At 48.4% G+C, this 18,215-nt stretch overlaps 1 protein-coding gene across 1 annotated transcript in view; it reads left to right on the forward strand.

The window, feature by feature from the left end:
• Window positions 1-18,215, forward strand: part of Sergef (secretion regulating guanine nucleotide exchange factor) — a 217,781-nt gene that overhangs the window by 41,075 nt on the left and 158,491 nt on the right. The window contains 1 exon segment of the mRNA XM_036180522.1: window positions 13,947-14,113. Within this exon segment, the coding sequence (XP_036036415.1) occupies window positions 13,947-14,113 (167 nt within the window).

Here is an 18,215-nt window from a genome sequence, read left to right on the forward strand (position 1 = left end):
CACGGTTTCCTAGATCGAAGCTGAAGCTGGTAGAAGAAGGAAAGCTGTGGCCAGGCCATCAGCCTTGCTCAAACTCCCAGATGGCCCTGGGAAGGGCTCAGAGGTCACTGGCAGAGGGTTTGGGAGCCGTTCAAGGAACACTCCTCTTTCCTGGTGAGGATTGATTTGTTCCAGGAGCTCTCAATGTGAGCATTAAGTGGCCAGGCTGTAATTTTGTCGTCATTTTTAGGTTCTTGACACATGACACCATGTTTTGCCCTTTCTTGGAGACCTTGCCTGTCCCTCTGGAGCTCTCTGTAATCAGCGACAGCCAGTTCCTTAAAGTGTTCTCAGTGTGTGCCAAGAGGACAGTGGCCCATTTTGAAGAATCTTGGAGGAATCGGCTCTTTTCCAATCTGAGAATGACTTTGTCTTAGGAAGCTCTAAGGAGCAAGCTCCAGTTCCAGTTTGTAGTTACTGGCACCCAATCTCTCTGGGCCTGCATTTCTCCTTTGCCTCACAGGGGTGTGCTGTTCATTTATTCATAGTCTCTTCCTGCATCCCCTCACACAAATACTTACATTGACTTAGGCTGGGGAGGGCATTCCAGGCTGGGAGAAGATGGACGACTGTTGGGTGTGGGTCAGGCAAGGTGAGAAGTCACGAGATACATCTGGATGTCGTGGAGTGTGTCCTCATGCTGCAAGGACACGGTAGGGGTTCCTGTGAGGAACTGGGTATATGATAATCAGGAATCACACAAGGAAGGGCCCTAACTCTCTGGCTCTTACAGGCTCTTCTGCCCAGGCCTCATACTTGCTCTCTGCTTCAAGTCTTAGGTGCACTGGACTCTAAGGGGTAGCCCTTAGTATCCATGACCCAGGCTGGGACTGGAATCACCTGACTCCCTGGACTGTCCTTTGTCCTCTGGTCATTTAGCAAGTCATCACATTACCTCTTGTTTCAAAAATTATGTTTTGTGTGTGTGTGTGTGTGTGTGTGTGTGTGTGTGTGTGTGTCTTTCCTTTTATAGTATGACTCCTTGGGATCAAATTCAGGTCCTCAGACTCGGCAGCAGGTGCTTTTTACCCACTGAGCCTTCTCACCGGGGCCTCTGAAGCATCTAATAAGGACTTGAAAATGAGCATCTCTAGGGCTTCTCCCAGCAGCTCTCTGAAGAGGTAGGGGTGTGTGAGGAAGAGACCCCTCATTTATCAAGAAGGTCAGTCATTTGGTAGGATTTACATCCATCATCTCTGTAATTCCTATGGAGATGTTGTCAAGAAAGGCTGCCCCATTTGATGTGAGAGGAACTTGAGGGGGGGTCAGAGAAAGGGGTCACCTGTCTTGGTTACTAGACCTCATTTTGCTCAGGGTCACCTCTGAGGGTCACCATCATCTTTGCAACTATGAGAGTCGGACAAGATGCTGGATGCAAAAGGCCCGTATGCTCGCCAGTGCCAGTTCCCCAGCCATATTTTTATGAGTCCACTGGGGCCTTCCTGCCTGGCTGATGGAAGGCTCTGGCCTTTTACTTCTTCTCTGTGCATCCTTCTTTCCCATCTGCCACTGCTAAAGGTGTAAGCTTGTTTATTTATTTAACTTATTTATTTATTTGCCATTTTGGTGAAAATCTTATAGAATTTTTATAGTCCAAGGAGCCATCTCTCTCTCTCTCTTTTAATTTGAAAAAAAAACAACAAAAACAAAACAGAGGCCTAGGGAAAAGATGGCTTGTCCCCATGTTCCCACAGCTAAGGGACAGCAGAGCCAGGATTAGAACCCAGTGGGCCCTTGTCCAACACCTCTCTACTCTCCACATTGCCCCTTTACAGGGAGGCTTCAAATGCTTTGTCTCCTTTCTGGAGGAAGAATCTAGTTTAATAAACTTCATTATCCCAGCCCCTTATGTAACAATGCTGTTTCCGGGTCCTGGCAGATGGCCCATAGTAACAGCACCTCACTGATTTGGTTGGAGCTGAGCCTGCCTGTGACAGGCAAACTCCGGAATAGCAGGTACCTCTCTGAGTCCGCAGGCATGGCGAAGTTGTCCTCTCCGAGGAAGCCACTGCAGCTCTGCTGGTAATGGCTTCTACTGGGACCAAAGGTGGCTACCAGGTGAGACCGTCTAAAACGTTGCCCAGATTTTACACAAGTTGTACCAGTGATTTGGAGGTTCTTGGCAGGTTGGCTGCTGGTAAAGGAGGTTTATTCTGGGACCTAAGGGACAAATGGGAACAGAGAACAGAGCAGATTAAAAAGGGAGGGCAGGCTGCCCCACCATGGACCTTCAGACAAGCCCTATGAATGTAGTGCTGTGCTGGGCACACTACCCACCAGCCTCCACGGTGGGCCTCTATCCCAGCCTCTCCCAAGCCCCTTCTTTGAAATGACTGGGGCTCCAAAGCTTCTAGTGGGTTCTTACACACAGTGGGTTCTCGGTGGCCCCTGTGGTGATGCTTATTGCTGCCCCTGCTGTGGCAAGTCCCCCGGGCCACTGACAGTGGCTGACTGCCTTGCTGCTCAGCTCTCTTAGGCCTATACTACATCTTTTATACTCATCTCTCTTAGAGGACCCAGGATAGTTGTCCAAGGTTGAGGTTAGAATAACTTAAAGAAGCACCATATAAAGTCATGTCCACAGAAGTTCTCACTGGTTGGTCACAAATTGGCATCCCAAGATGGGCTCCTCCCTCTCTCTGTTCTTGCCTTGGGGAATTTTTGCACACACAAACACTGGGCACAACCATTGTCTTCCCAATGGGGAGATCCTAACTAGGGCTCTCATTTTAGAGATCAGTCCTCGGGGAAGCTGGGGTACAGGTGATGTATCTAGGGGGATCTCTTGAGTTTTCAGAAGTGAGACGCTGACTTCCTCACACAGTGGCTGTGCTCTGCAGCCTGCGCTTGCCCACTCTTCCCTCGTACAAAATGAGGCCTCAGGCTGGGCTGTGTGGAGAGCTGTGTGATTTTTGCTGGAGGACCACCAGCTCTTTTCCGCATGCCCAGGCTGCAGCCTCCCAGCCCTAACCTTCAGCTGTGGCACTGTGAGTCCCTGTCATTAGTGGAGATAATGGCGTCCCTGGCGGCTGGGCACAGTTCTTGGCCATTTTTCTTTCCTTCTCTCTCACGTTTTTTTTTTTTTAAACTCCAGAGATGAAAACTGCTGATATGGTATTTCCAATGGACAAAGACTGAGGGTGATGCCCAGGGCGGGGGGCATGCCTCGGTATGGAGAGGATGACTTGGAAAGGATGAAGCGGGAGAGGAGAGGACGTGTCTTTCCACTGTGCAGCCCCTGGGCCTCCCAGGTGGCCATTCTTAGGACACAGGCAGTGAGTGGGGACACGTGAATCTCACCTCCCTGCTCTTCCCTGCTGAGAAGACCAGGAATCTCTCTGGTAATGGACTGAGGTAGGTATGAGAGCATGGAGAGACTGACTGGTAGTTTTCTCTGAAGCTGTGGACAGCATGTGCTGGGACTCAGGGCAGCCTGGGTTCTCCTCTTAGATTTGCCCTGTTGGACCTTGGGGGAACTAACGGCCTTCCTTCCTGGGCTGACTGGGTAGGGATGTTCTGAGGTCCCTTCTTGCATGATGGTGTGTGAGGCTGGGCTAACAGTGAGGAACTTTGAGCCTTGCCTGCATGAGCCCTTGAGAATTCCAAACCAATAGCTCTTTATCAGATGAGCGGGGCTCTGTTCTTGGATGGACTGCCTCACATGGGCTCCATACCTGTTCTCCAAAGCCCTCAGTCTACTTTCCTGGTTAGTGGGGAGGCCGCTGGGAAGCGGCAGCAGACTGGAGCCCTGGCCCTGCCAGCACATCCTGTGTCCTTGGAGGATCCTTCACTTCCTTTTCCTCAGCCTCATTTTCTTGAGGAAAATCGAGTGCTGAGCCGAGCCTTCTGCCTTCAGCGCTCTGGATGCCCCCCTCCCCGTACTCTGAGCCTCCTCCTAGCTTTGCTCGGGGTGTGATTCTTCGCTGCAGAAGCCCTGAGGGTATAGTTTCCTTTCATGCTGGGAGGGAGAGAAGCAAGATTATTTTTTTTTTAATTACACAGCTAAGATTAGGCAGCAATCTACATTTTAAAGTGTTATTAATAAGAATCTAAAAGTGTTGGAAGAAGCTGTGGTGTTTGAATATGGAATGAGTTGGGAAACATCTGCAGAGGCACTGGCCTCAATCAGGGCATTTTCTTCTGGTGCTAAGTGGCTTCTAGGTGTGGCCAGCAGATTCATGTGCCCTGTTGTACCGCTACCCTAGACCCCCAAGGATCAGGAAGCCCAAGGACCTAGTAAAGACTTCACAGAGCTTGATGACCTGACTTCTGTTTGTTGGCTGCCTTTTACCATGGGCCCGAGAGGTAACTGTTACTGCTATATGTGTTGACTGAGGCTTTCCAGTTTAGGTCTCTTCCTTAAAGAAAGGTGGCATTTGAACACTACAGAATATTTGATCACGTGATAAGCTACCAACATTCACAATTTTTATGTCAACTAGACAAGCAATTTTTAAAGAAGAGAGAAGGAAGAGGAGGAAGAAGAGGAACAGGATGGAGGAAGAGGGAGGAGGGCAGAAAACATGCTTTGCTATAGAAGAAGCCCAAGCATGCAGCCAGAAGTTGGTGCCTGTCCTGGGGCTCCTCATGCTGCCTGCTCGCTGTTCCCACCTTATTTCTTACTAGTCTATAAAATAACCCCCTATGTGTATGTTTTGTGTGTTTAACTGTGGCTCTTCCATTGGAATAGGAGCTCCATGAGGGGAGTGAGTTTCGTCTGTTCAGTGCAGCACTTGGTAAGGAGGAAGTGTTTATTCTGTATCATCATTCAGGGGATACACTTCATCGTGGTGGCTGAAGTGGCTGGGCCTGTACTATGGGATGCTTTCAGCACCATTACATCTCTGTGGACCAGGAAGCAGAAAGCTCAGGCCGAGAGTCAGGCAGTGCTTTGCCCCTCAAAGCCGGCAGCTCAGTAACCCATTTCCTTCAGCTCAGTCAAAACTTCTAAAGCATCACAACCTTCCGAGACACCGAAGATCAAATACACGAGTCTTTGGAGTCATTGCACATTCCGGCCCGAGCAGAAGGCAAGCCACTAAATGAGTTAGGATTGGGGGTTCCTCAGAGGCCTTCCACCACCAGCCTTTGTTCTTTCGTGGTTTGGTTGGGGACCCTGCATGTTGCATTTGGGCCTGCAACCCAGTCTGGTCCATCCTGACTTCTGATTCGGTGGCTACTGAAGCCAGTGGTGAAAATGGAGTAGCCTGTAATGCCTGTGTGTTGTGGGACTCTGATCTTTGCCATATGGGCTAAGAATGAAGATCACTCCCTAGCTTGGCTCCCTTGGCGCCTCTAGCCAAGGTGTGTGCCTTTGGGACTCTGAAAGACCTGAGAAGAGGCAGTGTGCCTAATGAAAAGTGAGGCAGGGTCAGATGGGCCTGTGTGTCCTCCGTAGGACAGTGACCAAGGACGCTGCCTTGGCTGCCAGGTGACTGGGTCCCATTCTCACATTGCCATGACAGCTGCTGGCTCTGAGTCTAAGAGCAAACCTCTCTCTGGGTATTTATTTTTTCATCTCAGATTTGAGGGTCAGCCTACTTGTTGGGTGCTTCTGTAGGTTAATTGTGACAATCTGTATAATGATGGTATGCAGTAAATGCCTTCAAAATATTTGATTTAATATTCCTGATGCTTCCCCCTTTGCTAGCTGTGTGATTTGATTAGGTCATGTGTGACCTGTTTGTAGAGTGGGGGTGGCAGCTATCACCAAAGCAGATCCAGAGTTATCATCTCATGTAGCCCAGGCTGGTCTCAAACCACTGTGTAGCCTAGAGTGGTTTGAGTTCCTGCTCCTCTTGCCTTCGCCTCCCTTGTGCGCCGCTTTTATGTGATATAGGGAGGGATCAAACTGAGGGCCTCATGCATGCTAGACAAGCACTCTTCCGAAAGCTGCCCCCCAGCCCGAGAGTCCACTCTTGGTAAGTGAATCCTCCCGCGCTGTCATCTTTTCAGTCTCTGCAGGGCTGCCTTTCCTTCTCAGTTGAGAAAACCACGAACAACAGTTGTATTCTTGTACCAACCTTTCCGATGTGAGATGGTTCATAATGTGACTGTGGAAATTTTACTAAGATTAGGATTTATCATTGTCTTAATTTTTATTTGATTTGACAACTATATAGAAGGCCTTTAAAATTAGAGTGAATGTCTCATTTTATGACATTGATCAGACTGAAGATTCTCAGGGTGTCAATAAAATGAAATAGACCATCACTCATTTGACCCTGAAGAATTTTAGCCATCACTATTGAGTTTTATATTTGCATATGTCTGAGAAGTTACCTGTTTGAACCCTCTTCATTTCATGGGTGGAAAGTGGGGCTTTAGAGAGAAGGGACCTTTTCCAGGGCTTAGGATTCTGGTCTCATGAGTCATTGGCCAAAGCTCCCTCTCCTCCCCTTCCCTCCCCTCCCCTCCCCTTTATTGCCCTCCCTACTCTACCCTCAGTTGCCCTCCCCTCCTTCCCTGTTGCCCTCCCCCCCCCCCCCCGTTTCCCTCTCCTTCCCACCCCTCCCCTCTGTTGCCCTCCCTCCCCACCCCGGCCCCCCCCTCCCCTCTGTTGCCCTCCTCCCCACCCTCCCTCTGTTGCCCTCCCTCCCCACCCCTCCCCTCTGTTGCCCTCCCTCCCCACCCCTCCCCTCTGTTGCCCTCCCTCCCCACCCCTCCCCTCTGTTGCCCTCCCTCCCACCCCTCCCCTCTGTTGCCCTCCCTCCCCACCCCTCCCCTCTGTTGCCCTCCCTCCCCACCCCTCCCCTCTGTTGCCCTCCCTCCCCACCCCTCCCCTCTGTTGCCCTCCCTCCCCACCCCTCCCCTCTGTTGCCCTCCCTCCCCACCCCTCCCCTCTGTTGCCCTCCCTCCCCACCCCTCCCCTCTGTTGCCCTCCCTCCCCACCCCTCCCCTCTGTTGCCCTCCTCCCCCCTCCCCACCCCTCCCCTGTTGCCCTCCACTCTGATCTCATTCCTCCGTCCCTTTCCCCTTCCCTTTTCTCTCCAGCTCACCTTGCTTCCCATCTCTTCTGTTTTCCCAGCTTTAGTTGATCTGTATCAGAGGCTTCTGGTGTGCCACTCACTATGTTGAATCTGAGAGAGAGAGAGAGAGAGAGAGAGAGAGAGAGAATTCTATGATGGAGCTTTCAGTGTTCTTCATGATTATTAGTGGCTTTGCCTCTAAGTCTTGCTCAGGGGGTGGGGTTGGCTGAGAAGACAGGATGGGCATCCTTGATGGGCTGTGTTACTCAGTTTGGGAGGGCAATGGTGGCACTGGCTCCTATTGCCATATTACAGCTGCTTTAGTCACTTCTCTTGCTGTGAAGAACACCGTGACCTTGGCAACTATTGTAAGAGGAAGTATTTAATTGGGGCGGTAGCTTACAGTTTCAGAGGTTTAGTTCATTATCACCATGGCTGGGAGCATGGTGGCAGGCAGGCAGGCAGGTGCTGGAGCAGTAGCTGAGAACTGCATCCCTGACTAGCAGGTAGAGAGAGAGAGACTCTGGGCTTGGCGTGGCCTTTTGAAACCTCACAGCACCCCTACCCCCCAACAGTGACACACTTTCTCCACCAAGGCCACACCTCTTAATCCTTCAAAAAAGTTCCACTCCTGGGTGACTAAGCATTCACATATATGAGCCTATGGGGGCTGTTCCTGTTCACATCACCACAACCACCATGGGCCTGCCTGATTCATACAAAAGTACTGTTGCAGTAGCCCTTCAAAGGGATGCTGTTATGATAGTTCTGTAGATGATTCTTAGGGATAACATGCAAAGCTCAGTAGAGGTGAAGGAGACATGAGTGGAGAGGTGGTTAGGTTCCCTTAGGAAGCAGGTATTTCTTGAGTACTGACTTTGTGCCCATCTCTTTTAGCATGGAGCTGGCTTTCTAGAGGGAACAGACATTAACCTAATGGTTCTTCTAATGCATGCACATTTCTTTGTTAAGATAAATGCTGTCAAAGTTTTGAGCGGGGCTCTCTAGGTTGTTGCACAGACACATCTGGTTTGGGTTACGGGGTGAAGGTGAGTAGGAGTTGACCAGGTGAGTGGGGTTCAGATATAACTTGGGAGACGGGAGGAGCATAGAGGTTGGAGGCCTGTGGAAAACATCAGGGCACATGGGATGGAAGCTGCTTAGCTTGCCTGCTGGCACCTGAAGCCCTTTTCCTCCACGCCTAACCCAGGATGATGTTGCTGGGTGACTCTTAGGTGACTGGGATAAAATACTGTTACATAAACAACTCAAAGGAGAAAGGGTTTATTTTAGCTCACAGTACAAATTACAGACCACTGTGGTGAAGTCAAGGCAACAGATACCTGAAGCAGCTGGTCACATGACATCTACAATCAGGAAACAGATTACTGTCCCCATTTGATGTAACCTAGGGAAAGGCTGAGCTCAGTTAAGACAGAAGAGCAGAGGATGAGTTTAACAAGGTCACCCTTACCTTCCTCCCAAGGGCTCAGAACACAAAAGTCACCAGAAAACGACAATTACAACCAGAGCAAATTCCCAGGCTGGCAGTGACTTTCTTAGGTGCACATTCCAGAGGCCTCATAGCTTCCTAGGGCAATAGGATTGGGAGGGTTGAAGAGACAGGTTGGGAGGCCTTGTCTCTGTCTGACCCGTGGATTTTCCTTTGGCTAATGTCAAGTTGTTATCGTCAGTGGTGGTCAGTTCCCTTTTGGGAGAGAGTATTAAGAAAATGTGGATGTTCCTCTTACCCATCTTTCTGTCACTTAAAGATCCCCTTCCCTGGAAGGCGTTCCTCTTTGCTAAGGAGCTCAGTTGTGTTGCTATGTTCCTCACAGCAGCCATAGCACCCACTGTGACCATGGGGCAGAGATGGGGGGCAGGGGGTGATGACAGAGCTTTATCCCCCCCTCCTGACTGCAGAGGGCTCCCCATCCCTCAGCTTTTTTGTTTGTTTTGAGACAGGGTCTCAGTGGGTAGCCCTGGCTGGTCTAGAACTCACTGTGTAGACTGGACTGGCCTCAGACTCACAGATCTGCCTGCCTCTGCCATCCCAGTGCTGGAATTCAAAGGCATGCTCCACCACACCTTGCCACCACCCCCCAGCTTTGTGCCTGGTTATCTTTCTCCCTTTTAAGAGTATGTGATGTTTGATGAAATGTTTGCAAAAGGTCTCAGGACAGTTAAATAACTTGATAATGAAGTTGTTTTTATGACCTTTATAGGTACGATCTTTTTTCTTGCGTCTCTGCACCTTCTCCTGCTTTTAATGGCCCCACTACCTCCTACCAGCCTTGAAATGCTGAAATTTCAGTGTGCTGGTTATCTCCTCGTCTCTCCCTTCCTCTTTTGCTTCTAGTGTGGGGTCAAGCCATGACAGTTCTCTTCTCCTCCTTTCCCTGTGGTTTCAACCCTTAGGCCCTGGTGTATCCTAGGCTCTGTTTCTAAGCTGGTTTCCTTTGTTTACTTAACACCTCTGTGGTGTGGGCAGCATGTCCCTATCAGTACGTCTCTGCCTCCCTCTCAAGGCTGGGTGGAGGACCAAACACTGCACCAAGCATGTGGAGACGATGCACTTACAACAGTGCCCAGCGTGCCACAGGAGTGCTAGATACCAACTGTCCTCTGCCAATGGACTGCCATCCAGACATTCTTTCAGGAGTCCCCATACCTGCTTTAGGTCCGTAGTCTGCCCAGGTCTAGTTTCAGTGGTTTCTGCAGTAAGTGTGAGGGGCCAGGGTGTGGTGTGAATCTACCACTTCTTCTCGAGTTTTCTCATGTTCTTTCAAATTTTCTGGGTTTTTTGTTGTTATTGTTGTTGTTGTTGTTGTTGTTGTTTTTAAGATTTATTTATCTATTCTGTATACAGTGTTCTGCCTACATGCATGCTTACAGGCCAGAAGAGGGCACCAGATCTCATTATGGATGGTTGTGAGCCACCATGTGGTTGCTGGGAATTGAACTCAGGACCTCTGGAAGAACAGCCAGTGCTCTTAACCGCTGAGCCTTCTCTCCAGCCCAAATTTTCTGTTTTTGAGTCAATTTTATTCTCTTTATGTACATGCGCGCACCTGCACAGGGTCTGTACTCCTGGAACTCCCTATGCAGCCCACTCCAGCTTGCTTCTACCTTAGACCAATCCCCCTGGCTGCAGATACAGGTGTCAGCTACCGTACTGGGCTTATCTTGTATATTTTTAAATAAGGACATAGCCACAATTAATAAATGGTGAGACGTAAGTGTACATTTTAATAAAATAACAAAGTACATATGTTTGCTGAAAAACCTTATCACTGACAAAGGGTAGTGAGCAACTGAGTTTAGGGACTACTTATTCTTTCCCTGTGTCCAGGCGAGCCTGGCAGTCCTGTAGCCCAGACGGTCCCGGGCTCCTGCTCCACACAGGGCCTGTGGATGTCTCTGCATCACATTGCTTATCTCTTTCTTGTTCCTCCAGATCCTCCTCGTTCTCTAGTTTCTTTTCTTACCCAGAAGTTCACCTTAAATGGCGTTTATCCCGTCACCAGAGACAGTTCCAAGTCCCAGCTTGAATGGGGTCCTCCCTGGGTGTTCTCTGCAGGACTTATGCTCATTCAGTCCCTCCTGTTTTCTGCAGTGTCTGTCTGTCTGTCTCCCGTGTTGAGTCTTCCATGGCCACGCCTTTAAACCAGCTCTCACCCGCTGACTTCGTTTTGAGCTGTTTTGGCATTTCTCTCTCAGGTATCATTTATCTGTAGACACATACCTACACTTTTTAGATGACATTAATATACCTCTTTTTTAATCACCGTAATACATAATTCTTTACTCCAAGGAAAATGTTCATTCGTTAACTCTGTGATCTGATCTCCTTGTGTTTGACAGTGAGCTTCAGCTTGGGGCACATGTCTGTCTGCTACACACTGATGAGATATGTGTGTGTGTGTGTGTGTGTGTGTGTGTGTGTGTGTGTAGATTATTTTCTTTTACTCTAGGTAACACAAAGTCACAATTTAAGTGTTAAATGCAGTTAGAGTCCCGAGTTCTGCATGGCCTTCTGGGAGGGCCTGCTGGTGTGAGAGGCTGTGAGGTACATGGAGCAGGGCCCTGCCTCCGTGCACATGGACACCATCAGACTCGGGGTCAGAAGGTAGACATCCTTTAAAAAAAAGATTTTATTGTGTGTGTGCGAGCATGTGTGTGTGTGTATGTGTATATGTGAGTGCTGTGTAGTGCAGGTGCCTCTAGGGGTTAGAAGAGAGCTTTAGATCATTTGGAGCTGGATGTCCAGGTAGTTGTAGGTTACCTGATGTGGGTACTAGGAACCAAGTGCTCTTAACCACTAGGCCATCTCTGTCAGCCCCATTGGTTTAAGCCTTGATCCTATCACCCGCTGTTTGGATTTAATTAAGTTCTTTGACTTCTCAGGTCTTTTAATTATCCTGGTAATCTAAGTCAGAGTTATGAGGAGTCATTGGGCTAGTGGTTTAGGACAATGCTTTCTCCCTAGAAGGCTGCCCCTACTGTCTCTTTAACAGAGGAGCCCACTCCTTCCCTTGTGAACCTTTTGATGCATAGTGTTTTTAGTAAAAACAGACTCAGGAGGGTGTACTAAGCTTAGGTTTGAGGCTGTTGGGTTGGCCTGCTTTTTGCCTTGTCTCTTCTAGAATGTCTGTGGCTTCCCCAGAGAGTATAAAGATTAATTAGTTAATGTTCGTAAAGTGCTTTAAGGTGGAAAGTGCTATGTAAGTGGAATGGTTGAATTGCCATTGGAGTTGTAATAATGATGGCACCATAGTCTGGCAGTCTTGCCTGTTTCAGACATCAATAATCAATAGCAGAAAGTTCTAAGATGTTTTACTTGATTTGAAAGAAAGGATTCAGTGTGCCATTATGATAACACAGTTTTTCTGTGGTTCTGCAGAGAGGCGTTTGCTGCTGCTTCTCAGCTGAGGAATGCTGGAGTCATTTAGGAAGCAATAGTTGGGCTTGGGGCAGGGAGATGGCTCCGTCAGTAGGGTGCTGCTATGAGAGCATGATCCCCATGCAAACAAGGCAGGCTCAATGGTGTGTGCCTGTAATTCCAGTGCTGGAGAGGCAGAGATAGGAGGATCCTTGGGACTTGCTGGCCAGCCAGTCTAGCCAAACTGGCAAGCCCCAGGTTTAGTGGGAGACTCTGGCTCAAAAAAATAAGTTAGAAAGCAACTGAGGAAGATACTGGATGTGCCTACACACACACACACACACACACACACACACACACACACACACACACACGTCATCTTCAGTCTGACCACTGACATACTTCTTCCAACAAGGCCACACCTCCCCCACAAGGCCACACCTCCCCATTGTGCCATTCCCTGGTGACCAAGCATTCAAATATAGGAGCCTATGAGGGCCATTCCTCTTAGAACCACCGCAGTCCCCTATCCTAGGAAGCCTGGCAGTCGTATTTCTGTGTGTCTGCCTTACTGTCTGCCAGCAGGCTGAACCTAAGAATGCACCCTGCAGAGCCCCACATGTCTGTGCTCCCCTGACATTTCTGCCATCATCTCGGGCTGTTTCTTAGCTGACACTGGAAGCCATATGTTCCGTGTGGGGCCAGATGAAGCTTTGATACCAAACACAGTAACTTTGTCTTGGATTTAATATGCATTACGTGGTGTTTTGTTTCTTAAGCAGAGTTTTTCTTTGTTAAAATAAACACAGATAAAGAATTTATATGGCGCACATGGTTATGCATATTTATTGCAGAGAATCTGTTAATAATCTATGCCTCGTTGGATTTTGCAATTCTGTTGGAATAACAAAGGCAGCACTTGGTACAACTGAATGAATTTGGTGCGATCTCTCTTATCTGGGGAACGAAAGGCCGTTGCTCCTTTTCCAAACCCCATTTCCTTCTGTCATCTGCCCTACTGGCTGGCTTCCCACATGGTGCTGGGGACTGAATGCATTTGCTCCAAATGGCTCTACAATTTTCTCCTCTCACCCCCCTTCTTCTAGCACACAGATACACGTGCCTTGGACTGTCAGGACTGCTCCTTTGGGTAAGGAAGGAGTCCTTCTGTTCCCAGGAGAAGCAAACAAGAAACCAGCATTGAGTTAGGGGGAAAGCTCTAAGAGATGTGAGGGATGGGAAGCTTCAGTCAGGATACAAGGCCCCTGGGTTGGATAGGAGGGAGGAGAGTCGAGACCAGGCATCTGGGCAAAGCAGAAGGAGGGGGTGGTGGGTCTGGGAGAGAGTGGGTAGGCCACCAGCATGGCTGGCATTTACCTATGAAGTCATCTCTATGCAAGAGTATCCTAGGCTTGAGACTCTCCTCTGATTCTGGCTCTGCTCCTCTCTATTTGTTTGTTCTTGGGGAGTCCTTTAGCTTCTTCGAACCTCAGTTCCCACTTACGTGAACAGATGAAGAGTCAAGGTTTCCTTCTTTTCTTAAAAAAAAAAATCTGTATGTGTGTGTGGTGTGGTGTGTGTGTGTGTGTGTGTGTGTGTGCGTGCGCGCGTGCGCGCACACACGCACACACACACATACACATGCACATGCATGTTTGTGAGAGTATGGGCCCATGTGTGCCATGGTTACAGGACAGTCTCAGGTGGTCTTCCCCTTCTCCCTGGTTTGAGACAGTCTCTTGTTTACTGCTGTGTGTGCCAGGCTACCTGGCCTGTAGGCTTCCGAGCATTCCCCATCTTTGCCTCCCATGTCTCCTTAGGAGTGCTGGGATTGCAGACGTGAACTACCTCATCTGATTCTATATAGGTTCTGGGAATCTAAACTCAGGTCCTCATATTCATGATGAGGAATCTGAGCCATCCCCTCAGCCCAGTGCTCATGTTCTTTATTGGAAAATAATGAAATAAACATTTGCAATTTTACTAGTAACCCATTGCTTACCCTTGAGATCATATCTGGAGGATGTAGCCTTCATTCAAATCATGTTTATTTGCAGAAACTGGCAAGGTGTTTACCTGGGGTCGAGCAGACTATGGTCAGCTAGGGAGGAGGTTGGAGTCTCCTGAAGGCCAGAAACCTGGCAAGCAAGATTCATCACTCGCCTTCTGGAGGCCACAGAGCAGTGTGCCTTCACCTCTGCATTGCCTAACAGGAGCAACTGAGGTAAGTGGAGACTTCCCACAGAGGCAGTGAGGTGTTTGCTGAGGGCCTACTATGCGCCAGGTGTTATGATCTGTTCATATAGGAATCTGAAGGGGTCCTTGCTCACAAGAACCTGGTTTAATATGGTAGAAAAGTTGGGTTTTGGTTACCTAGGTGTCCATCACCATAATGCAGACTGTGTAACTCATTTAGGGAGGTTCAGAGTCCAGTATTAAATTCTATTGGAGGGATTGGCTTGGATTTGAGAATGGTGTGGGTTTGAGTATGCCCTGCAGGATGGGTGGGACTTGAGCAAGCATTTGGAAGACAGAGGAGGACTTTTAGGGACATAACAGCTTGAACAGAATCATATGGGGTGGGATGTGAGGAAAACATATGGGGGCTGCTAACAGTTAAATTGGCTAGGGCTTGGAGCCCTGAGGAGGTAATATCAGAGTTGGAGAGCGGCTGAAGCCCAACCTAGGAGGCCTTAAATATGAGCTAAATATTCTGTACCTCTGTTTATATTTCCCAATGAAGAAAACATTGTAGTCCACTTGCTTTTTCAGGCTGCTTTGGTTCTCTGGAATGTCCTGAAGTTCTACATTTAAGGCAGGAATCTTAATTTCTCCAGGGTGTCTATTTCTGTCACTACATTTTACTTCACTGGTGTCTTTTTATTTGCTTGTTTTCCGACATAATATTTTTATTGAATATTTGGGAATTTCACATCATGCACCCCAATCACTCACATCCTCCCAGGTCTGCCCCCCCCCCTGTGACTCCCCCCCCCCCCCGCCCCGGCTCCTCCCCTCCAAAAAAATGAAAAACAATAGCAACAACAAAACCAAGTCCAATTTGTGTTTCCCATGTACTCAACTAGAGCATGGTCAGACTCCCAGTGGCTAGCCCCTTAAAGAGATCAGAGTACAAAACTGAGTCCTAGGGGATTGAGAAGAATGGGCAAAAGAACTGTGTCTCTGAACTAGAGTTAGTTTAATGAAGGAGTTCAGTCTTCATTCAGAGTCTATCAGAAAAATCAATAAACTAGTAAGACTTCTGTAATTAGCACGAGGCTAATTACAACCCTCTCTACACCTGGAGGGCTTCCCTTCCCCAGGGCCACCTGGCTACCTCCTTCTGGGTTTGTAGGATGGTTCCGTTTATTCTTCACATCCTACCAGTCATTCTCCTGAGCCCTTCCTCGGTGCAAGGTTGAGGCTTTCCTTTCCTTTCTTCCTCTCCCTTGACTGATGAATAGCACCATAAAGACAGCATGTGCACAGCAACAGTAGTAACCACAGCCTCAGTCTCCACCTAATAAAGTGCATTATTTTTGCATGTGCACAAGTTCATACCTGTAAACGGTCATAGAGATAGTATTTGAGATTCTAGTCTTTGTTTACTACAAACACTGTTTCGTTTCCTCTTAGTCTTAGAATGATTATTTAAAACAACTACAAAGAGCCGGTGAGATGGCTCTGTACGTGAAGAAGCCTGCCACCAAGCCTTGCTGACCTGAGTTTGATCCCCAAAACCCACATAGTGGAAGGAGAGAACTGAGTCCCTCAAGTTATCCATTCACGGGCTCTGACGTACAGCTGACCGACCACACAATGAGTAAACTTTCACAAAAGTTTATTTTAAAGGCTATCTAACATTACTGACTAGAAGGTTCTGAGACTTTCTAAACCATTATTTAGAGAGAGAATTTCCTTTTTTATTTTATTTGTTCACGTCACTACCATTGAACTGTGCTGTGAAAGGCAGTTGAACGTCTTCCTTAAGACAGACTCTTGGGGGTGAAGTTCCAACAGCCTTGAGCATCTCTGTGATGTCTACCGTACTTCTCTAGGTTCTGTTTGGCTGTTAGTGCGTGAGAAAATGGAGTGTTTAATCTCTTCTGCGTAGTGCATTCAGGTGCAGAGGGCCTGGTGCATAGTGTGATAGTCTTTAGCATTCCTTGACCTTCTTGTGTCGTTTGAAATTTTGGGGGGCATAGTAGTGAAGGCACGGGAGCCTCATCCATTTCTCTGTCTCTAGTTCTGTTGGCCAGATGCAGGTCATAACTCCTAAGGTGGACTTACATGAAGCACAGGATGTTGGTGAGGATGGCGTGCATAGTTCTTGGCAGGCAGTGGGGATTCAGTTACCTTCTCTTCTGCAAGAAGCATCCCATGACCTGTGGTGGCCCAGCATGCCATGCCACTGCAGACACAGACAATACAAACATGGCCCTTGTGAACCTGATAGGACTTGACTGTGTACAAGTGCTGGGGTTGAACCTAGGGCCTTGTTGTGCTTATACGTGCTAGGCAGGTGCTCTACCACTGAGCCATAGCTTTTTCCAGTCTTTTTTATTTTGAGATAGTTTCTCACCAAGTTGTCTCTACAGGCCTTGAACTCATGATTCTTCGGCCTTGGCCTCTTAAAGAGCTGAGATTATAGGCCTGTGCCACCAGGCCCAACAGGTATGACTTTTAGGAGCAAGATAAGGGATGGGCTTGAAGCCTCACCCCCTTAGCAGCTTCATTTGGAGCTCTATTCTCTGCTCCAGGCTCTGGGGCTGACGTGTGTCCTCAGGCCTCTATGTAGGTTCCAGCTACCACGTTTGTAAACTGGGTTTGTGTTGTCTCCTGTTCATGCCTACGTCTGGCTTCTTGAACTTCTGTTTGCCAGAGACCCAGGGAGAGTGAGGCTGCTAGGCTGGTAGAGGCTGGTAGGTTTGGGGCAGATTTGCCTTAGAGAAGACAAAAGCCATACTAATCTAGATGCTACCATGGTCAGGGACTTGGATGGGGGTGGGGATGTAGGGACATCTGGAGAGGCATGAGCATCCTGGGGTAAGCTGACAATTCCTGACCTTAAGGGACCTAACTGTGGTACACACAGCTGACCAGTGCCTTTAATTTCCATAAATTGCTTTTCATGTCCAAAGGATAAGAGGAAAGAGTGAGTTGTCTGTGCTAAGGCCTCATAGGACACCTGCAGAGAAGGATCTAGAACAAGAGCCCAGTCCGCAGTGGAAGCATAGGCAGATGGAGCTGAACTATAGGATAACCTTCTTTTCTGGTGAGCAAGCACAAGTGAACACACAGTTGCTAGAAATTCTTATGGGCCAGTGTGCTGGATGCTTAACAGGTGTGTCTCATCTTCATAATGAGTCTGTGCATGCTAGTCAAAGCTTTATAAATAAGGAGTGCAAGGCCCAGGATGGGGTCTCAAAAGTGGGCCAGGACTCAAGGTGCCAGTGACACTTGCATCCCCTCTCTTTATGTGAAGCACATCATTTTAACATGAGCACTTTCCTGGATGGAAGTTTCTGAAGTCTGGGTGCCAGAGACTCTAATGCCCTGAAGTCTAGATTCTTTTATTCTGAATGATGTCTCATCTGGGGATGGAGTTTACTTGAGATTACAGTCTGGGTGGACTTCCTTTAACATGGTGAGGTTGTGCATCTCCTGCACTATCCATTTTTACATTCTGGTTCTCTCTAGCCTCCTTTAGGCAATTCTAGGGTTGCACGGTGGTCAGAACTCACCTCCATGCACACGTCAGCACAGTGCATGAGCAACTTTGTTTGCTTGAGACTGAGTACACATCACAGCGGCCTTTTGCTTCCTAAGCCCCAAGTGGGTTGTTGCACATTTCCCATGGGCACTGGCTCTGACTTGCACCCCAAGGTAGAACCCTGTATTTCACAGTTGGGGAGAAGTACTTGGGCTCACTTAGCGGGTGCATAGGGGCCTCAGCAGCTTGAGTTGATAACCTGGCTTGCCTTTGGGGACCTGGGGTAAGAACCAGACTGTGGCTTAGTGTTGGGTCTTACTCTGTCCTCCCTGACTGTGACTTTGGGTAAGTTCTTTTCCTCCTGTGTTCTTAGTTTCCCAGGATGTGAGTTGGTCCAGATGATTCTGACAGGTTTTGTAGCTTTAAGAGTCTCTTTTATCTCTTTCTCTTATTTCTTGGCTGTGATACTCCTGAAACTCATGATGTCTTTGGCTTCTGGGGCTACTGAGTTTTGAAGCCAAGGTCACTAATCCCAAACTGCAGCTGGACCCTGACAGACGTGGGGATGCTAGTTCCTCTAGAAGCTCTGGGCTTCAGTGCCATGCTGGTTTGC

The sequence above is a fragment of the Onychomys torridus genome, chromosome 1, assembly GCF_903995425.1.
Source record: "Onychomys torridus chromosome 1, mOncTor1.1, whole genome shotgun sequence".
NCBI lineage: Eukaryota > Metazoa > Chordata > Mammalia > Rodentia > Cricetidae > Onychomys > Onychomys torridus.